Source organism: Salvia hispanica, chromosome 3 (assembly GCF_029641045.1).
Source record: "Salvia hispanica isolate PSC_SH4W2 chromosome 3, Shi_PSC_v1, whole genome shotgun sequence".
NCBI lineage: Eukaryota > Viridiplantae > Streptophyta > Magnoliopsida > Lamiales > Lamiaceae > Salvia > Salvia hispanica.
In genome coordinates this window covers 45,601,177-45,623,006 of record NC_142694.1, presented here as the reverse complement: position 1 = coordinate 45,623,006, position 21,830 = coordinate 45,601,177, and the positions used below count along the sequence as shown (strand labels likewise).

General features: G+C 44.3%; 2 protein-coding genes and 1 pseudogene across 15 annotated transcripts; 2 read left to right on the top strand and 1 right to left on the bottom strand.

Moving 5' to 3' along the window:
• Positions 1-2,637: 2,637 nt before the first annotated feature.
• Positions 2,638-6,128, bottom strand: LOC125209090 (uncharacterized). Of its 2 annotated transcripts, none has more exons than XM_089066283.1 (6): positions 5,823-6,128; positions 5,388-5,443; positions 5,166-5,220; positions 4,613-4,702; positions 4,300-4,542; positions 2,638-3,058 (listed from the first exon to the last, which is right to left on the bottom strand). In XM_089066283.1, the coding sequence occupies exons 1-5, from the start codon at positions 6,025-6,027 to the stop codon at positions 4,307-4,309; spliced, it is 642 nt and encodes a 213-aa protein (XP_088922409.1). In that variant the 5' UTR covers positions 6,028-6,128; the 3' UTR covers positions 2,638-3,058; positions 4,300-4,306. The 2 variants fall into 2 exon arrangements, with proteins under 2 accessions (XP_088922409.1, XP_047964648.2); XM_048108691.2 differs by having other exon boundaries at positions 4,613-4,693.
• Positions 6,129-10,524: 4,396 nt separating this feature from the next.
• Positions 10,525-17,098, top strand: PGR3 (proton gradient regulation 3). 13 transcript variants are annotated; one of them, XM_089067866.1, is made up of 5 exons: positions 10,525-10,649; positions 10,749-14,139; positions 14,224-15,422; positions 15,500-15,854; positions 16,586-17,098. In XM_089067866.1, exons 1-2 carry the CDS (start codon positions 10,634-10,636, stop codon positions 14,081-14,083), a joined length of 3,351 nt encoding a protein of 1,116 aa, XP_088923992.1. In that variant the 5' UTR covers positions 10,525-10,633; the 3' UTR covers positions 14,084-14,139; positions 14,224-15,422; positions 15,500-15,854; positions 16,586-17,098. The 13 variants fall into 13 exon arrangements, with proteins under 13 accessions (XP_088923992.1, XP_088923993.1, XP_088923994.1 ...); XM_089067867.1 differs by having other exon boundaries at positions 16,118-17,098; XM_089067868.1 differs by having other exon boundaries at positions 16,108-17,098.
• A 98-nt stretch (positions 17,099-17,196) lies between these two features.
• Positions 17,197-19,929, top strand: LOC148930925 (uncharacterized; annotated as a pseudogene).
• The last annotated feature ends 1,901 nt before the right edge of the window (positions 19,930-21,830 follow it).

Below are 21,830 nucleotides of genomic sequence, written 5' to 3'. Positions count from 1 at the left end.
GTCACTCTCAAAGTCAGCGGATGGAGGATCAGAGTCTTCAATGATATCTTCTTCATCACCAATGAGTAACAATAAGCGTGACTGGCACTGGTGAGAACGAGACCATTTCTGATCGCAGTTGTAGCAAAGTCCCTCGGCGTCTTTGGCGAGTTTTTCGGCATAAGAAAGACGCCGAATAGGAATTTCTGGGCGAGCAGCTGGGGTTGATGGACGAAGAGTACCACCAGAGGATTGTGGAGCATTAGTGGTTGTTGGGGCTGGAGTGAGGGTGGTTGAGTTGGAGGAAGTTGGGGTAGACCACGAACGGCGCTGCTGGGTCGAATTAGTGGAACCAGCATCAACATGAAGAGCTGAAAGTTCGCGTGCCAAGGCGAACGTGACAGTAAGAGTAGATGGGCGACGGAGGTTAAGCTCACGTCGGAGCTGTGGCTTCAGCCCTGAAATGAACACTGAAATGAGAGTAGATTCGGAGACGCCGGTAACCTTGTTGAGAAGGCGCTCGAAATCTGATTGATAAGCCGAAACAGTAGTGGTGTGGCGAAGCTTCGAAAGTGCGCCAACATAATCTTCGAAATGGTCCGGGTCGAAGCGCACTTGAACTTGGCTAACGAAATCCTCCCAAGAATGGAGAAGACCGTTGTTCCGTGTCCATCTGAACCAGTCTGAAGCCTGACCTTCCATGCAAAGTCCCACCAAACGTAATCGGTCATTGTGAGGGGTGGCGTAGAAGTCAAAATATTCACTGATACGATAGAGCCACCCAGCGGGGTCCGTTCCATCAAATTTAGGAGTATCAAGACGGATTTGGGGGCCTCGGAAAGCACCAAATTCGGGATGAGGGATGGAGGTGTGGAAGAAAGGAGGGGGAGGAGGAGGAGGAGGAGGTGGGGGGATTGTAGTGTTGGGGATAGGAATTGTTGTAAGAGGTCGAGTGTGATGAGATGAAGAGGCATATGAAGTCGGAGGGGGGTGTGGTGAGGCATGATATAGAGAGATTAATTGATCGATGCGTTGTGCAAAAGACGACGCAAGCGATTCCATTTGCATGGCAGTTGAGAGTTGTAGGCGATCAAATTGCTGCTGTATTGGGAGGGGAAGAGCCGGGAAGTGATCGGGATGTGGAGGAGTAGGGGTATGGCTGGGAGGTGTGATAGGAGTGTGGCTGGATGGCGTGGTTGTGTGGCTGGGAGGAGTGGGATTGTGATTACGAGGTGGTGATGGATGTGGTATGGGAGGAGAGGAAGAAGAATTATGTTTAGGAGGAGTGGTAGTCATGGTGTAGTAGCAATGAAAGCACCAATGTTAGAGGAAGAAGTATTTTGAGCAACTTCTTGCTCCAATCTATGGAAACACACGAATGATAGAGCACAAGGATAAAGGAAATTTAACTGAAGGAATGCATTAATTTTCTGATATCAACTACAATGAGCAAACCACTATTTATAGTGGAGAAATAACAACTTCAAAAGCAAATCCTATCCTATGAAACAAACCACGATAACATGAATAACAACTTGAGAAAAACTAGGAAATCCTAACAGAACAATAATTCAGACGTAATCCTTGAGATGCAGCGGTTTCTTGATGGAGCGAGTGGGGCGAGCTTTCAGGGTAGTTGGGAAAGTGGTGGCATCAGTAATGGCTGCTGAAACTGGAGTTGTGGAGCGAGTGGGAGATGTGCGCCGCTGCAGTGGAGAAGAGCTAGGAGCAGAGTTTGTAACAAAGATCATCTGATTGAATCTCAGTAAGAGCTTGGAAGGTCACCGTACGTCGCAGACTCCACCTCTAGCTCTCACAGCTTCGCGAATCTCCCCTTGATTCTCGGCCTCGTCTCTGCGTACGCCTTCCTCTACTCACACCAAATCGTCTTCTCGAACCTCTGGTTCATCCTCTACTCCTGTACTTCATCACCCTCGCTTCTCTGTCCGTCCCACCGCTGCTGCCACCGCCACGCTCTAGCTCCCATCCGCCTCTGGCACCATCCCCACCTCCATCGACGACGGCGACACCGATCAATTAAAGTTCCAATTCGCATTAATTAATTTCCGCATTTCAACTGAATTTGGGTTTAAATTAGGGTTTGTCTTGTGCTAAATCCCCAATTACTCCACTGAATTAGGATTTGAAAGGAGCATACACTTGCCTGAATAGCACCGGAATGAAGAGGAGCAGAAAGGAAATGAAAAAACAATGTGAAAAAGCTTATTTATCTTTTTTTGTGCGTTCATGTTCTTGATTCTGAGCTTGGGACTTAGATCTGTGGTGGATTGATCCGTGTGGTGGTTGTAGGTGAGAGAGAGGAGTGAAGATTATATTTCTGTTCCGTAAGGATAAGCGGTGCCGGCCGGCGGCAGTTGAGTAGCCACTGCCACTGGGCTATGAATTTGGGGCGGGATGGCATGTGACAGGGGAAAAGGTTTTGAATTTGTAGTTTTAAATTTTTAGAATAATAATTTTTATTTTTTAAAATAATTAAAAAATCTATAAAAATGCTTAATCCGGTCAAAAATTGGCGAAATAGTTGTTGACCGTTACTTCTAACGGAGCCGTCCAAAATGGAGTAATGGACTGATTCTGGCCCGAGTGCAAATGTATGGGATGCAATATTTCAAAACATAATACTATTTAGGACCAAAATCATAAAAACGCCATATGTTTAGGACCACATTTTAGCTTTTACTCAACATAAAAATACAATCTTTCACAGCTCAATAGTCACACCTTTCTCAAATCAGAGTTTGATTGGGTTTGAAAAGGTGAAAAGAGATTCCAACACGTTCCAATAAAACAATGAACATTGAACTGGTGGAGGACTGACTGCAACTAAATACTGTACTTGCAAGCACAAATCGCAAGCAAACAGCTATAAAACAAAATGGACCTTGAACTGGAGGAGAGCGGCAACCTCATCAGACAGGCTGGTACGATGGATATTCATTCCAAACGGGGGCAGTAGCCATTTGCTGGAGTCACCTGACATCTGCATTCGGGTGAATATGTCCGACCTTCCTTGAATTTGGATTGAATTGAAAATGCTGGCCAACATGATCAATGGAACCTGCACAGCACAGGAAGAGAAAAGGAGAGAATGTCAAAGTTCGAGAAACACTGATACTACTTCATAGCTATGGATGAAGAATTGCACTAATTTTCTTATGGAATAATAAGAGCATTGGCATCATAGTTTAGCAAATCATGTCTCACAGTCACAGGTAGCCTTCATTAAGACTATACCCCGCAATTATGGTGAATGATTCTGACTGCAATATACAATAGTTTACTGGTAACATTATAATATTCGAACATATTCCAAGCACAATAATAAATATCACAGAAGTTGAAATATCATGCCACCTTCCCTCTATTTCCAATAGATTTAAATAATACACTACTATCAGTCAAGTATTTTCTAAATAATCTTCAACCTCATTTCACAAAGCATCATGCATATTCATGACAAAAGAACCACTGCATATATTACAATTAACGTCGTAAAAACAGTTTCCTCTTAGCAGAGTGTAACATAGAGCCTAGGATCTAATGAAGGCTTAAACAGACGCTAAGGAGGAAAAAAATACGGGCCGTCCAAAGGCCCATAGAGCTGGAGGCTTGGCGATAAAAAATTAACAATGACTAAAACCATATTATTATAGGAATAAAGACAAAAAAGCGCCAATTGTATTTACTAAGATTCTCATTGCACTAGAGCCTACCGCCTAATCAGGACCTACGCTGAGGCTAAGCTGGAAAAAAGTGGGCCAGCCAAGACTCATCAGCTAGGAGCTAGGCGGTAAGCAATGACTACAACCATATTGTAAATATAAACAAAACAGAATGTGCCAATGCATCTAAGATTCTCACAGAACCGTGTTAATTATTTCCTATACTGAAGTAAGCTTAAAATAAAATTTTCCACTACAGAAGATAATACTATAACTATGGACAGAAACTTTCCATAGCAATGGCCAGATTATCCCTGATGGTATAATTTGTTTCTTTTACTATTTGATTCTACTTCCATTTCCTGTCGTGGTGCATCATCTCTAAATGATATAATATTGCCCAACTAGCTCTGTCCAGATGTCATGTGGTCCTATTTTTAACTTGGCTACATTTATAAATGGATAAAACAAAAAAGACCTTACTATCTTGACTACTGTGATAGTTTGAGATTTTGTCTCTGTCCGACCATGTTTTTTTGGACCGAGTATTTGAATCAGTCAAACAACAACAGAAAAAGGTCAAGCAGACATTTAAGTGCAACAAAGAATAAAAATTGAATGTTGAAACAAAATCTACCATAGGATCAGTCCAGAAGTACGATATCAACATCTGAATCCACAGGTTGTAATGGTCCCTTAACACCATTTTTATTATCACCAAGTAGCTCATGTGCTGCTTTCTCAAGAAATCCCTGAGAAACAGAAGGAATAGATTGCTTCTCGGATGACTGATATTTTCTCTTCTTCTGCAGATTTCTGTTCACATACTTGAATCCATTACCCTCCCCACGACTAATTCCCCGCATGCTTTGCCTCTGTTCTGCAAACTAGGTAGTTAACAACCAAATGAAAGGTTAAGGTTTGCGACACAATAAATTAGAAAAACATACCAGAGGAAAGATCAGGAAGAGAATGCTCAATAAATCGTGCTGCTGCGGGGGTGTTAATGGTCGTCGAGGGTCGCAACGGAGCTACAAACACTAGTAACATTTTAGGAACTGATGGTAACGAAACCACTGGTCATAGTTGGTACCAGATATTATCATACTAATAAATATTTTGTGTGCCGATGTTTAGTGTTAAAGGTCCTCAATACCAAGAGCCTCGCAAATTGATTACTGTGAAGCAGACCACATTCACACTGTCTTATTCATCCCATCAAGATTAGCACGGATTATGGGTTTCAACTTTCAATTCAAAACCGATGACAGAAAAAATAGCGATGATGGAGTAGAGGTGCTAAAATGCAAGCAACTGAAAGTTGCTCCAAGGTATTGTTAGGACCCCTACAAAATCTCAACAAAAAGTCCATTCAACAGCAAAAGATATGTTTTGGCAAAAGGTTTTCTTACTTTGGATTTGACAAACAATCATGAAATGAACTCTAAATTCAACTGTATCTTATGCTTGTTCTTTGGGGGGTGAAAGGTGTGCTAATCATACCTTTGCTCAAGTCAATGCATCGCTGCAGTTTCTCTTGGTACAAGCTCAGTCTCTCCTGAAACCATAAAACAAAACCACATAAATTAAAATGGGTAAATACCACATTCAAGGTTTCAAATACTAAACACTTTCATTGGGGATAAAAACCAGCTGGATCATTAAGTAAGAAAACATAACGGAAGGTTGAGAAACACAGATAAAGTTAGTATTACAAACACTCACAAACTCTTTTTTAACAGGGTGATCATCTGGATCAACACCTCTGCATCTTAGCCTCACTGCAAAACCACAATGAACAGAGAAATTACACACAAACTGAAATTCAAGCAACTCCAACAAATTCACCATGACAAACATACCAAATAAAAGGTTAAGCATATTAGCTAATTGACGCAACACAAATTATCATCACAGAAAAGCATAAACCTTCACGTCTTCTCTACAACACTCGCACAACCAACAAAGGAATCTCATCAAAACAGAGCTCTCGCTTTGACAAATTTACGAGAGGGCTTAAGCAATTTCAAGGTTAACAGATATAATTAAGTATTAAAACTGGGCAATAATAAAATACTAACTGATGCATGCAACAAAAACTCAAAAAAATTAAACGAAACACACTCACAAACATGAAAGAGCAGAGAGAAATTGGCATACAAGCAAAGAGAGTAGTTGTTGTTTTGGCAATCAATAAGAGGGATCGGGCCCTATCGAGAGGCTCCATGGTTGAAAGGGTTTCTGTATCACAGTAAGATAACAGCTCCTCCAAATTGGCCTGCACTTCATCGATGTTGCTACGAGTTCTATTCACCGCCTCCATTACTGATTCCGGTACCACTTTACTGCCGCTGCCGTTTTCCATTTTTCTATAATGTAGCTGAATTTAGCTTTCTCACCTTCGTCTGTGTAGAACGGAAGGAGGGTTCAAATTATGCAGAATGAGATTTTGGGGTTTCTATGAATCTAAAATATGCCAGAGTTTTGGGCTTTTGGTTTTACCCCGAAAGTTTAGGTAATTGCTAATTGAGCCCCAAGTCCTCACTTCAATTCCATAATACTTCCCCGTTCCATAGAAATAGGTCATTTGGGTTTGACACGGATTTAATGTGTAATTGGTAAAGTAAGAGAGAATGCGAAAATGTAATTGAAATTGTGTAGTGAATAGTGAGCCCATATGGGACAGAAGGAGTAATTTTTTTTGTTGGATATTGAAATTTTATAAAAAGATTAAATAAAATACTCCTTTCGTTCCCCACTAATTGTCCACTTTGGTTCCGGCACAGGTTTTAAGAAATGTAAAGAAAGTGGATTGAAAAAATTTGTGAAATATGAACCTCACTTTTTTTGTATATTAGTTTATGATAAAAATGTGAGTGTAATGAATTAGTGTAATATAAGATCTACTTACTATTTATGGTAAAAAGTGAAAATGAACAATTAATGGGGACGAATGAAAATTATAAAAGTGGACAATTAATAGGGTACGGATAACTATTTTTCTTTGCTCTTTCATTCATCCCTCTTCTTGAGTTGCTCTAAGGTATAATGATGAAAAGTGAAAACATATACTTTCTCCGTCCACAAAAAATAGGACACATTAAAGACACAGGTTTTAATATGGAATTGATAAAGTAAGAGAGAAGAGAAAAAAAGTAAGAGAGAAGTAGGTGGAATATGAGGTCCATATAATTAATAAGAGAGAAAAGAATAAAGTAAGAGAGAAGTTGTTAAAAACTTTTCTTTTTAAGATGTGCTCTATTTTCATGGATAATAAAAAATGACAACTGTACTCTATTTTTCGTGGACGAAAAGAGTAAAATGCAAATGGATATGATTAAAATAAAAAATGAAAATACAAAAATAGTGCAAATAGTTTCCACTATGAGGGTTTATAATAGAATGATCTTGGAGGTTTGAAACCGAATCCAAAGACTTACTCCGCTTAAATGGTAAGGAGAGATGCTGAAATAGTGACGACTTGGTAGAATAGATAGGAAGTTGGGATTGAGGCCTAATGTTTACACCTTCACCATTTTCATTACAACCATTAATAACATTCCTCTTTGACCACTAACTAAAACGTCATAAATATGTGATTATTTATTTTTCATGCTCAAAACTATTATAAATAAATGAATAAATGTTTTTAAGCCAAGCATGGCTTTTAAATAAATTTAAAGATAATATTTAGTAGTAGTACTGTATATATATTTATATATTTATGTAATCGGATAAATTAAATGAAATTAAATATAAATGATGGATAATTGAATTAAAGTATATGCTTTTAAGCCAAGCATGGCTTTTAAATAAATTTTACAGATATATGGAGTACTAACAAATACGTATCTCAAGTCCTTAGAGCATCCGCAATGGTCGGCTAGCGACCGGCTAGCCGATTCGTCGCGCTAGCCGATCGGCTAGCCGAACCATTGCAACCGGCCAGTGCGAAATCGGCGAGCGCATCGGCGCGGGCTGGCCGATTGCTCGTCGCTAGCCGATCCGCTGGCCGATCGGCTAGCCGCCATTGCAGAGGCCCGATCGGCTAGCGATCGGCCAGCGGTATTTTCCGATTTTTTTTTTTTTTAAATCATATATAAACGCGATTTTCGTTTCATTTTCATTTGCACCACTTGTTTTAACGAGTTTTCTCTCTCTCTTACTTTCTGTTCAAGAGCATCATCGAGCGATGGATCACAACAACGAGTCCAGTCCGGCGACGAGCGGCTCTCAGACTCCCACAGTACCCGTGAGATCTGGATGGGGGCAGATGGGCCCGGGATTTAACATCCCTTGGAATCAGATGATGGGGATGATGGCTGGTGCGCCAGGGGGGGCGATGGGGGGGAACCAGGGGGGTATGCCGTGGGGGATGCCGGGCGGCGGGCAGGGGAGCGGCGGGCAGTCAGCGCCCGGGTGGGGGGGTATGCCCTAGATGCAGCAGCAGATGATGTTGCAGCAGATGATGGGGATGATGTGGCAGGGGGGGATGCCGGGGGGGGATGCTGCACGGCATGTATCCCGGGATGCCGGGGGGGGGTGCAGGGGTCACCGGGAGGGGACGCGGTATATCGGCCCTCGCTTGATTTTTTGACGGCTTCGTCTCACACGTCGACCCCGGTGGAGACGCAGTTCTCTGGCGATGACCTTCTGTCATTGCATGATATGGGGATCGATCTCGGGGACGATGATACTCCCGTTCGAGCGACGCCGGCCGCGCCGAGGAAGAAGACGAGGGGGAAGGGGAAGGGCAAGGCGGTCGGCGAGTCATCGCAGCCCACTGCCACCGGCCGGAGGAAGTGGACGGAGGATGAGTACGCCGCGGTGGCCAAGGGGTGGTTGGAGGTGTGCGACGATCCACTGGTTGCGAACAACCAGCGGGTCGTCAACATGTGGGCGAAGATCAGGGCTGCCTATAAGAACCACTGCCCGCACGGGAAGGACTTCAGCAACGAGGAGGTCCGGAAGGGGTGGGAGCGCATCAGGGCCGCAGTGGGCCGTTTTGCGAATTTGTACGCCAACGCCCTCCGTCAGCTCAAAAGTGGGCAGACTGAGGACGACGCCCGGAGGATAGCCGCGAGTCAGTTCCCCTTGGAGGGGAAGTATAAGGAGTTCACCTTCTGGGAGTGCTTCTTGTTGCTGAAGGGCTCGGAGAAGTTCCGGGCGGGGTGCGACGCTGGGTGGCCGAAGAAGCAGCGACTTAACTATAGCGGCGACTACAGCGGCAGCAGCGGCGGATCCCACGACCTCCCCCCGGATGCTGAGGAGTTTCCATCCCCTCCTTCATTTACTGGTCGCCCCCGCCCGGTTGGACAGAAGCGGGCGCAACGGGCTGCGAGGGGCGGATCCCCCTATCGCCCCGCGAGGTCCAGTCCTCCGCCCTCCCAGCCGCCCCACTCGAGTACACTCTCCATTCGCGTAACCAAACGCGGGCTCAGATGTTACAGGTCTTCCGAGAGTGGAAGAACGCCACTGACCCCACGGAGAAGAGGATTCTTTTCGAGATGCTCGAGAGCATGCGTGCTGATTTAGAGATCGCGACGAGAAGGCTGGGGGGTTCCGACGTGGGCTCAGATACCACGGGTGGCGGCAGCGGCGGCGGCGAGGCGGCGGCCACGAGGAGGGCGACGGCGACGGCGATGAGGAGTAGAGAGTGGCGGGGCTCGGGTGTTGAAGCCCTTTTTTTTAAAAAAAAAATCATGTACTTTTTTTTAAAAATCTTTGTACTTTTTTTTAATGGAATGGATTATTTTTCCCGTATATGTGTCGTAAATTTAATTCCGTATATCGCAATTTTAATTCCGTAAATGTAGTATATTTTGAATTGTTTTTATTGCGGCTGGCCTATGGCTGGCTTAAATCTGACGTGGCAGGTGGTTTTTTTAGTGTTGCTGACGTGGCAGAGGAGAGAATGGCTGGCCTATTAACCATTGCGGATGCTCTTAGTACTCCCTCCGTTTCAAGTAATAAAGTCATTTTACCATTTTGATACATTCCATAATAATAGAGTCATTTCCTTTTTTAAAAGTTAACACATTTTTTCACACCTACTTTACCCTCTCTTACTTTTTTCTCTCTTCATTTCTCTACCTTTTTCATTTTCCGCTTTATTCTCCTTTTACTTAACTAACCTAACACAATTTTTCTTAATCTCTGTGCCGAAAAGAAACGTTTTCATTACTATAAAATAGTGGCGAATCCAGGATTGATAAACGGAGGGGGCGAAATATATATTAGCAAGTTGGTTTAGGGCGAAAATAATAATTTTTTTCGATTTTTGAGGCGACGTCGGGACAAACAGAGGGGGCGGACATGGTAATTTTATGTTCGGAAAAGAAGAAATTAGTCGCACGGAAGGGACGACCGCCTCATCCTGCCCCCCTAGATCCGCCACTGCTATGGAACATAGGGAGTAGTACAAAATATTGCCTATTAAGTAATGGTTTAGGAAATGTAGGAATTAGTGTGTTAAAAAATATTTTGAATTGCGTAGATTTTATTAAGATAAAAAACAAAGTTGGTTTTGCGGTTTATATAATTAGAAGCATTAAAAAGAGAGACACAAAAATGGGAAAAGATATAAATAAAATAATAAAACGAAAAAAAGGAAAATGGATAAATGAGATTATAATCATCCATGAACCATACACTGGAACAAACGCTGTAACTACCAGCGGCTGTCCGGTCGATTTTGCCACCGCCGTTGCCAGGTTCCGGCATCTCTAGGAGTATGAAGTAACCTTCCCACACCTCTTATTTGTTCAATTTTATGGTCAATTTTAGATCAATTTTTCCTCCAAATTTGAATTTAAACAAATTAACAAAAGCAAAATAAAATATCGCTAATGTCGCGTTCCTTTCTGACATTGCGACTTCAGCTAAAACTGGCATAAAGTGGAGAGAGATATTTAAGGAGTGCAGCGCGACGCCATAGCCACAATTTTCATTAACTTCTACCGCAAATTTCGATGTCTTATCTCTTGGGTAATTTCACAAACATCTCACAGACAACCACCTCATCCCGTTATTTCATCATAATTGAGTTTATTGCATAGAATTTTACTCCCAATTCCTACATTTCAGCAACTTCATGCATGGCTGCCGTGATGCTGAGCTCTTCTACTTTGTGTAGCTGTAACTGTAGCCATGTATCTTTACCCAACGATATCAGCAGACCATGTCTATCCAGCTATACTGGTGCGACGGCGAATAGAAGAAAGATTAAATCTTTTGGGGTTTTGAGGTATGGATCAGTGATTTATTGGAAAAAATTTAAGAAAAAGAATGCTATTCTTTGTGGGTATGTGATGAGAGGTGAAGATGAAGTCTCGATGAAGGGCATCTCCTCGGAGGAAATCATGGCGCGTTTGAAGTCGATTCCTGACTTGGACCGTGCATTTTCTTTCTTCAACTCTATCACAGGTATGCCACATGTAATGCATACCACAGAGACTTGCAACTATATGCTCGAGCAGTTGAGGGTGCATGAGAGGATTAAGTGTATGGTTTTGGTGTTTGATATGATGCAAAGACAGATAATCTATAGAAGTTTAGATACTTACCTCATTATATTTAGGAGTGTAGGTGTAAGGGGAGGCATTCGACAGGCGCCATCTGCGCTTGAACGAATGAGGGAGTTTGGGTTTAAGTTGAATGCATATTCGTATAATGGATTCATCTACTTGCTTCTTCAGGCAGGGTTCTCTAGGGAGGCTCTGATGGTTTATAATAGAATGATCTCGGAAGGGTTGAAGCCGAGTTTGAAGACTTACTCTGCTTTAATGGTAGCTAGTGGGAAGCAAAGAGATACTGGGACAGTGATGGGCTTGCTAGAAGAGATGGAAAAGTTGGGATTGAGGCCGAATGTTTACACATTCACCATCTGCATTAGAGCGCTTGGGCGAGCAGGAAAGATCAATGAGGCGTATGATATATTGAAGAGGATGGAGGTGGAGGGATGTGCACCTGATGTAGTTACTTACACCGTTCTAATTGATGCTCTTTGTAATGCAGGAAAACTTGATTGTGCCAAAGACGTGTTTAAGAAGATGAAAGGTAGCAGCCAGAAACCTGATCGTGTGACTTACATTACTATGTTAGACAAGTTTGGGGACTCTGGAGATTTGGACTCGGTAAGAGAGCTTTGGACTCTAATGGAGGTTGATGGTCATAAAGCAGATGTGGTTACTTTCACAATACTTATTAATGCTTTATGCAAAGTAGGAAACATCGATAAAGCATTTTCAGTATTAGATGAAATGAAGGAAAAAGGGATATCGCCGAATCTGCATACTTACAATACTCTGATTTGTGGGCTTTTGAGGCTACAAAGATTAGATGAAGCATTGGAACTATGTAACAACATGGAATCTCGTGGCATTCACCCAGATGCATATACATACATCTTGTTCATTGACTGCTATGGAAAATTAGGAGAAACCGACAAAGCTATTGAAGCTTTTGAGAAGATGAAAGCTCGTGGTATTGCCCCAAATGTTGTTGCCTGCAATGCATCTTTGTATAGTCTTGCTGAATCTGGTCGGCTTAGTGAAGCAAAAAAGATCTTTGATGGAGTAAAGCTGAGTGGGCTCATCCCTGACTCTATTACTTATAATATGATGATGAAGTGCTATAGTGCTTCAGGGAAAATTGATGAAGCTATGCAACTACTCACTGAGATGATTGACAATGGTTGTGTTTTGGATGTGATTGTTATGAACTCTTTGATCGACACTCTTTACAAGGCTGGTCGGTCAAATGAGGCTTGGGACATGTTTTGCAAAATGAAAGAATTGAAACTTGTCCCTACTGTCGTGACTTATAACACACTATTGGCTGGACTTAGAAAAGAGGGAAAAGTTCAAGAGAGCTACAAATTAGTTGAAAGCATGAAAGCTTATGGTTGCCCTCCAAATACGATAACTTTCAATACTCTTCTGGATTGCCTCTGTAAAAATGACGAGGTTGATTTGGCCTTGAAGATGCTCTATGAAATGACAGAAGCAGATTGTCGCCCTGACCTTTTTACTTATAACACAGTTATCTACGGATTGGTGAAGGATGGTAGGATTACGGAAGCTTTTTGGCTCTTTCATCAGATGAGAAAAATGCTATATCCTGACTGCATAACAATGTATACTCTTCTTCCTGGAGTTGTGAAATCTGGTTCAATTGAGAATGCTATCAATCTTGTCAAGGAGTTTGTCTACCGGGCTAGAGTTTCACTTGATAGATCTTTCTGGAATGATCTCATGGCTGGAACGCTCAAGGAAGCAGAGCTGAATCATGCTATTTCCTTTGCAGAGGAATTAGTATCTGCCGGTCTTTGCAAAAATGGCTTAATAATGGAGCCTATTGTTAAGCTTCTGACAAAGCAAAAGAAATCCCTTGATGCGCACAAACTATTTCTGAAGTTCACCAAATCTTATGGGGTTCGGCCTACTGTTGAAACATATTATTATTTGATTGAAGGACTTCTTGATATTCATCTTAAGGAACTTGCATGGGATACTTACAGAGATATGAAGAGTGCTGGTTGTGCTGCAGATGTCCCCACCTACAATTTGTTACTCGATGATCTTGGGAAATCGGGGAAGGTAAATGAACTTTTTGAGCTTTACAATGAGATGCTTCATCGTGGTTGTAAGCCTGACACAATTACTCGCAATGTGCTCATTTCTGGTCTTGTTAAGTCGAACAAAGTAGAGGAAGCTTTAGATCTATTCTACGATCTTTTAAGTGGTGGCTTTTCTCCTACTCCATGTACATATGGTCCTCTTATAGATGGTCTTATGAAGCTCAAAAGACTAGTCGAGGCAAAGAATTTGTTTGAGGAAATGGTTGAGTATGAATGCAAACCTAACTGTGCCATCTATAATATTCTTATAAATGGATTTGGAAAAGCTGGTGAGGTTGATGTTGCTCGAGATTTTTTTAATAGAATGGTGGAAGAGGGGATCAGACCAGATTTGAAGTCGTATAGCATACTTGTAGATTGCTTTTGCTTGCTGGGTCGGGTGGATGATGCAATGTACTACTTTGAGGAGATAAAGGCTGCTGGACTTGATCCTGATTTGATTTGTTACAATATCATCATCAATGGCCTCGGGAAAGGAAGAAAATTCGAGGAAGCTCTTAATCTTCTTGATGAGATGAGAAGTAGAGGGATGAAGCCTAACCTTTATACTTTCAATTCTCTAATCTTTAATCTAGGAATTGCTGGAATGGCAGAGGAAGCAGGAAACATGTTCAAGGAACTCCAGCTTCTGGGTCTCAAACCAGATGTTTTTACATATAATGCTCTAATTCGAGCATATAGTATGTCTGGTAACCTGGATGATGCATATGCAGTATATGAAGAGATGATGGTTGGAGGTTGTGCTCCTAATTCTGGCACTTTTGCTCAACTTCCAAATTAACATTTTGTCTGCTCTTTGGGCCAAACCAGATTTTGTCATATACAAAAGAAATACAGGTAGAATCTCGTTTGTTACCATTTTGCGGAATGTGTTCATTATCATTTAAATTGTGTATGTCTCATGTCGGTGTGCATACACAGATTGATTGTTCAGTGCAACCTGAGTAGAGTATTGAAGAGTCTTGTTCTCCCTTTGTAGAGAGAGCTGGCATTTGCTTTGACTCTTGAACTACTGTACGAACTTGATGCTGCTTCGGAGCATTGCAGAAGTGATCTCTTTGTAAATATGTGATCAGGTAATATCATGTGGAGGTGCAATAGTCATACAAAACTATCGTCTGTGTCACATCTGTATAGATTTTTTACTGTAAGTCTGTAAAGTATAGAAGTTGTACTGTTTCCTGATCATGCAATTCTTGAGATAATATTTCTCTTCTCAATATAAAGATTATGAAAGAGCTGTTGTTCATCCAACTTTGTTTTTTCATGTTCCTGTTTTAAGGTTTGTTTCCCTGCATTTCCATGTCCATTTCATAACTCGATGAGTGTTGATATATATGTAAAAAGCAATGGGGCATTTGGGAACTGACATACATGTTATGCAGTTTTATAACGATGAATTGTCTAATGTCGGGCTAGTAGTATAGTGTGTTTTCTCTTGATTCTTCATCATCTCCCTTGATATCATTTGCAAGTAAATATGCAGTTTGTACTTTGTTTCTCTGCTGAACTTATGAGAGAATTTTAATTTTTTCATATGATCTTATCTTGTTTTACTTAATTAAATGGTTGTCTTGGATCAACGATAACTGTGGAATGAGAAGTATGTTTTTCCTATATGTGTGTTTTTGCTATCATTTATATTGATTTGCAGAGTACTTTGACCTCATGTGGTTAACTGGGAGAATATGGCCAAGTTTGGCATATTGATAATTTTTTAAAAAAATTATGCTATACTAAATTATACTGTATTTTTTTAGAATGATAAACTCATTCCGGTTTCATGCCAATCCGGTGAATTATACTACTGAGTGGGAATCATATTAGTTGCTCGCAAACCAAATTCTCCACTGCTTGCTGAGACCACTGGCTTGGTAGGAACTAGGAAGTTAATTGAATATGTTAAAACCAATGGACAGCTTCTGCCACATGTTTAGACAGCCATGTCCTTATCGAAATAAAGCTGCAAGGTCTAGAGCAGGCTACTGATAGCTTATCAACTAGTTGAAGGACTATGCCTAGTGCCCTTCAAGACATATCCCTTTTGCACCTAGCAACTATGGATATCTAAACATCTGTCTTGAATGATCAACCACTATTGCAATGAGCAGAAAGCAGAGGTAGATCACTTCTTCATTGTACTTTATATATGCTGTTTTCTGTTTTATGTATTTCATTTCTAACGTAATTTATACAGTGTTATGTGGTTTTATTGCAGGACATAATTGGATGGGAGTTGAAATCGGACACCTTATCAAGGCCACAATGAAGTGCAATGGAGCGGGTGATAAGCTTCAGATCGTAAACCTGAATCCCCAAATAGTGACGCAGTAGCACCATGAACACCTTCTGATGGTTGGGCAGCGCCTCCCTTGTCAAAATCCAGATCAAGAGCCCAAAGTCGTTGAGCCCGTGGAACGTAAACCAGGCCCTGCCAATTCCAAGCCCGGAATGTTGGAAGTAGGCAGCGAAGAATCGGGAGTTGATACCCCTACGCTTGTGCTTGGAGAAGTTGATGCCCTGAGCGCAGGAAGGGGATGGAGTCTGGAACGGTCTGTACATTGTTTCTCTGCTGAATTTATGTGAGAATTTTAATTTTTTTCATATGATCCTTGACTTGTTTTACTTAATTAAATGGTCATTCTGGATCAACGATAACTGTGGAATGAGAAGTATGTTTTACTTATCAGTGTGTTTTTGCTATCATTCATATTGGTTCATTCTAGTACACACTATTTCACCTACAACACTATCTGGATAAATATGCATGTAGCAGGAGTAAGGTTGGATAAATATGTGCTTCAGTATCTGTTAGGTACACAGCTGGAGTTGGAAAAAGAACTGGTTCCAAATGGGATGGGGAAGCATCTACAAGAGACGCGTGAAAGTTTCACGCTTGCTGTTATAATCTACTGGGATTATAACGTCCTGGTGCTTCTGGGTTGCTGTCATTGTATGAGTGACTTGTGTGTCACAGTGATCAGAACATAATGTTTTCTAGATGTTAGAGTGCTGAATGACCTCAATGGAAGGGCAATGTGACTTGGATATTGGTTTAGGGACGGTTATACTGTAGGGCCTTAGTTGAGGATTTCTTCTCTTATTTTTTAAATTTTTTCTGTTTAATTTATTTCTTTTATTCGTTTGTTTCTCTATCCTCTCGCCTTTTTACTCTATCAATTGGTGTGCTGATCGAGGGTGAATACCCGGAGCTATGGCACTCGTTTGGAGAATTTAGAGAAGGCGCTCAAGGAATTATCCAGCTGACTTTTGCACTTTCCAGGTGTCCGTGGGCGGAGTTTGACATGATCCAAGCCATGGCGGCACAGCTCGCCACTATCATGCAGCACCTTGTTCGCGTGGCCAGCAGCATGGGTTCAACTGAACTAGCAACTCTGAAACACGATGTGCCCCCTCCATCGACCGAGGAATCTATAAACATTCCTTCAACTAGTTTGTGGGCTACTCCATTGACAGTTCATGATACGCCATGGAGGGTTTTCACACGTGGAAGTAGGAAGGTGGTTTGGCCCAGCAAATCTAAGGAGTGAGAAGAGGAGATCGGTTGTTACATGAATATCTCGACTATAGTTAATCATTATTTCTAGATTAGTTTGTTGCACTTATTTCTCAATTCAGTTATTGTAAAGTCTATATATTGGGAAGTACCTAGACGGTGGAAATCATCTTGGGAAATCTGATATTGGACGATTTAGTTCGTAGGCCTCTGCGGGGGATTTCTATCATTGTTATTCTGCCCAGTTTCAGTAATAAAGTCGAGCTTTCCCTTCCTCTATATCTCTGTTTATTTACACTTAATAGTCGAGCACCTCTCGTGCTCTTCTTGTTGGCAGCCTTCACTCTATCAATTGGTGCGGTGAACGTGGGATAATCATGGTGAATACGCGGAACACGGATTCTCGTTTGGACGGGTTAGAGAAGGCAGCCGGGGAATTTGACAAGGGTATTGAGGCCTTGAAGGCAACGGTGGGCGATCTGAAGGCACAATTTCGAACGACGGACGAGCGCATCTCGACGATCGCTACTCAGTTGGAGTTATTTATGAAGGAGGTACGGACTGCTTGGTCGACCGGCACGACAGCCGGTGAAACGGGATCCAACAGTACCGGGTCCTCATCAAATGGAGAGACACCTGCGCCAAAATCAGGGGAGAACTCTTCCCTTACCATGCCCACATTTGACGGTACGGAGGCAGTCGCGTGGTTGGCTCGGGCCGAGCAATATTTCTTGGTGTCTACTACGCCTCCCGAGAAGCGAGTGGGGGTGGCTATGGTGGCGTTGGCAGGCCCAGCCCTGCCATGGTACCAGTTGTTGATCAAACGCTCCCCAACTCCGGGGTGGGAACAGTTTGTGCAGGAGTTGATGAAGCGGTTTGGAAATAATGGAGCGGTGGACGAATACGAGGCGTTTGCGGCGGTACGCCACACCGGCACCCTCGATGAGTTTGTGGCGGCTTTTGAAGCCTGCCTCGCCCTGGTTCCTGATTTGGCTTACCACCAGTATTTGGGATTCTTTATGGCGGGCCTTCGGCCAGAGGTTCGGATGCAGATGAAGGCGGCAAAAATTACCAACTACACTGATGCGGTTCAATTTGCGTTAGATGTCGATCAGGTGGCTGGGAACCCGCCCCCGACCCCCCAATATCTGATGGGCACGGGGTCAGCAACCCCACAGGCATCGAACCACAGCAGATCGTTTAAGAAGGGCCCTTTCCCTTCTTTCTCTGCCCAATCGGTGACTGGCCCTCAACGTAGCCAGCAGCGGAACTTTCGGCAGATATCCTCGGAGGAGTATAGGAGACACTTGGCGGTTGGGACTTGTTTCAAATGCGGTCTCAAGTTTGGACCAAGACATCGGTGCCCTCCTAAAACACTGAATGTGATGGTTGTTGGTGATGAGAAGGAGGACGGACTGACGGAGGCATCGCCGGAGGGGTCGGAAGTGGTGGATTCGGAAGTGGAGTTACGACTGTCGGAGTTGTCTTTCAATGGGCTGGATACTTCGCAGATGATGAAGATGTTCGGATTGCTCAAGGATAACAAACTTTTGGTGATGGTAGATAGCCGGGCCAGCCACTGTTTCATATCAGATCGGGTGGCTCAGGAGTTGCGGCTGCAAGTAACACCAACTAAACCTTATGCGGTGAGGTTAGGCGATGGCTCACAGGTGATGGCGGAAGGCATTTGCCGTAATATATCCCTGACTCTGGCTAGGGAGTTATTTCTCGTATCTTGTTATGTATTTCCTCTGCGAAATGTTGACATTATCCTTGGCATATCTTGGTTGCGATCTCTGGGAGATGTCATGGCAAATTGGGATAAGTTGTATATGAAATTCCCTATCCAAGGGCGTCCGGTCACGCTACAAGGAGACCCCACACTGACACGGCGGGCGTGTTCCGTCAGGGACATTCACGCTTTGGAGACGGGCGACGAAGGATGGATCCTATGCTCCATGTCAGGCTCTCCTAGTTCAGAATTCGAATTTGCAGAATCTCTGCCCGCCCAGGCCAGGTAGCAACTCCGGGACCTCACGGCAGCTTTCCCGACAGTTCTCTGCCCAACAGGCAGTCTTCCTCCCAGCCGGCGGACAGACCACAGGATTCCACTCCAACCGGGGTCAGCCCCGGTCTCCGTTCGGCCCTATAGGTACAATCACCTCCAGAAAGACGAGATGGAGCGCTTGGTTGCATAAATGCTTGCTTCAGGAGTGATTCAACCGAGCACAAGTCCATACTCCAGCCCGGTTCTTCTTGTTAGGAAGAAAGATGGGTCGTGGCGCTTCTGTGTTGATTACCGGGAACTTAACAAACGTACGGTTCCTGATAAATACCCAATCCCGGTGATCCAGGAGCTCCTCGACGAGCTGCACGGTGCGCAATGGTTTAGCAAGTTGGATTTGAAGGCCGGATATCACCAAATCCGTGTGGCTCCCTCTGATATTCACAAAACGGCTTTCCGAACTCATTCAGGCCACTATGAGTTCCTCGTCATGCCTTTCGGGTTGACCAACGCACCTGCCACATTTCAAAGTTTAATGAACGACATCTTTCGACCCTTTTTGAGGAAGCACGTCTTGGTATTTTTTGACGATATCCTGGTCTACAGCCGATCATGGGAAGCACATCTCCTCCATCTTCGACATGTACTCCACACTCTGCAGACCCATTCGCTGGTACTCAACACGAAGAAGTGTCTGTTGGGACGGCGGGATGTGGACTACCTCGGCCACATTGTCTCAGCCGAGGGAGTGAGGATGGATCCGTCAAAGGTCTCGGCGGTGATACGCTGGCCAACACCAACGACTTTGAAGGCAGTGCGCGGGTTTTTAGGCTTGACGGGCTACTACCGGCGGTTCATCCGCGATTACGGGAAGATCGCCGCCCCGTTGACTGCCCTCCTTAAGAAACCCGATATCCCTGCTCCGAAACGACAATGGGAGTGGCCCGCTGAAGCGAACAAGGCTTTTCATGAGCTCAAGGCAGCCCTTACACCTGCCCCACTTCTCCGGGTGCCCGATTTCTCCAAGGAGTTCGTTATTGAGTGTGATGCGTCGGGCCGGGGTCTAGGAGCTGTCTTAATGCAGGAGCAGCAACCGATAGCCTAATTCAGCAAGCCACTAGCCCCCCGTTGGCTGTCCAAATCAGCCTACGGGAAAGAGTTGATGGGCCTCGTGCTAGCCATCCACCATTGGCGGCCATATTTGCTGGGTCGCCGATTTGTGGTTCGCACGGATCAGCGAAGTTTGAAGCATCTACTCGCCCAACCTCTGTCCACCCCGGCTCAGCAGAATTGGGCAGCCAAACTCTTGGGCTATGAGTTTTCAGTGGTATATAAGGAGGGGAAGCTGAACCGAGCAGCGGATGCCTTGTCACGCCGCGATGACGACGTGGTTGAACTCACCGCCCTATCACGACCCTGGTGGATCGACTGGTCAGAGGCGCAGTTACAGTGGCGTCAGATGCCTCGTTGGCCAAAATCAAGGCTGCGTTGGAGGCGGGTCAGCCGGCGGCGCCGCATTATGAGCTCAACCATGGGGTCCTGTTCTATAAAGGTCGTTTTGTGATACCGGCGAAGTCCCCTTGGACGACAAAGTTGATAGCTGAGTTCCATGTTACCCCGAGTGGAGGACACGCCGGCGCGTTCCGCACCTACCGTCGTCTTGCGTCAAATGTTTACTGGCCTGGGATGGTCAAACACGTCACCAATTTTGTGGCAGCCTGCGCTACGTGTCAGAAAAATAAAGCAGCGACGCAGGCACCGGCAGGCCTTTTGGCTCCTCTCCCAATTCCGGAGCGCGTTTGGGAAGATGTGAGTATGGATTTTCTGTCCGGACTTCCAAAGGCCGGAGGTGTAGATTGTGTTTTTGTGGTGGTCGACAGGTTATCGAAATATGCCCACTTCATCGCGCTTCGCCACCCGTTTTCAGCAAGGCAAGTAGCAGATGTTTTCATTAAGGAGGTGGTCCGACTCCATGGGATACCGCGAACAATTGTGTCAGACCGCGATCCCATATTTATTAGCTCTTTTTGGCGTGAGCTCTTTCGGGCAACTGGGACTAAGCTGAACATGAGTTCCGCCTACCACCCCGAGACCGATGGACAGACGGAGGTACTAAATCGCTGCCTGCAAACATATCTGAGATGCTTCTCATCGGATCGCCCTCGGCAATGGAACAGGTGGCTGCCTTGGGCGGAATACTGTTACAATACCAGCACACACTCTGCCTCGGGAATGTCTCATTTTGAAGTAGTTTACGGCCGTCCACCCCCAACACTCCATGACTTCTTGCCTGGAGAGGTTCGGGCTCAGGCAGTACTGGACCATTTGCGTTCAAGGGATGAGGTCTTGTTACAGCTGCGCCGGCACTTGGAGCAGGCCCAACAACGGATGACCGCCGCAGCAAACAAGCACCGGCGTGACGTCGAGTTCGCGGCGGGGGATTTGGTGTACTTGAAATTTCGACCATATCGCCAGTCTTCTTTGTTTTCTGCCTAGAATAGGAAGCTTGCTCCTCGTTTCTTTGGGCCTTTCCGCATCGAGGCAAGGATCGAACGGACGGCCTACCGCCTAGAGCTTCCAGCAGGGTCGCGGATCCACCCGGTGTTCCATGTTTCACTATTGAAACGAGCTGTTGGAACGGAGGAGTCGGCCCCTACGCTGCCCGACTCAGTTGAGGAGGCCGAACCCCCCTTTCTTCCGGAGGAGGTGCTAGATACGCGGACGATGAACCGTGAGGGGGGGTCTGTAGACCAAGTTTTGGTCAAGTGGTAGGACCGGGGGTCTGACGAGGCAACATGGATGGACGTTGCCGACATGCACGGGCAGTTTCCTTACTTTAGCCTTGTGGGCAAGGCTGTTTCGACCGGCGGGGCAGTTGATACGCCATGGAGGGTTTTCACACGTGGAAGTAGGAGGGTGGTTTGGCCCAACAAATCTAAGGAGTGAGAAGAGGAGATCGGTTGTTACATGAATATCTCGACTATAGTTAATCATTATTTATAGATT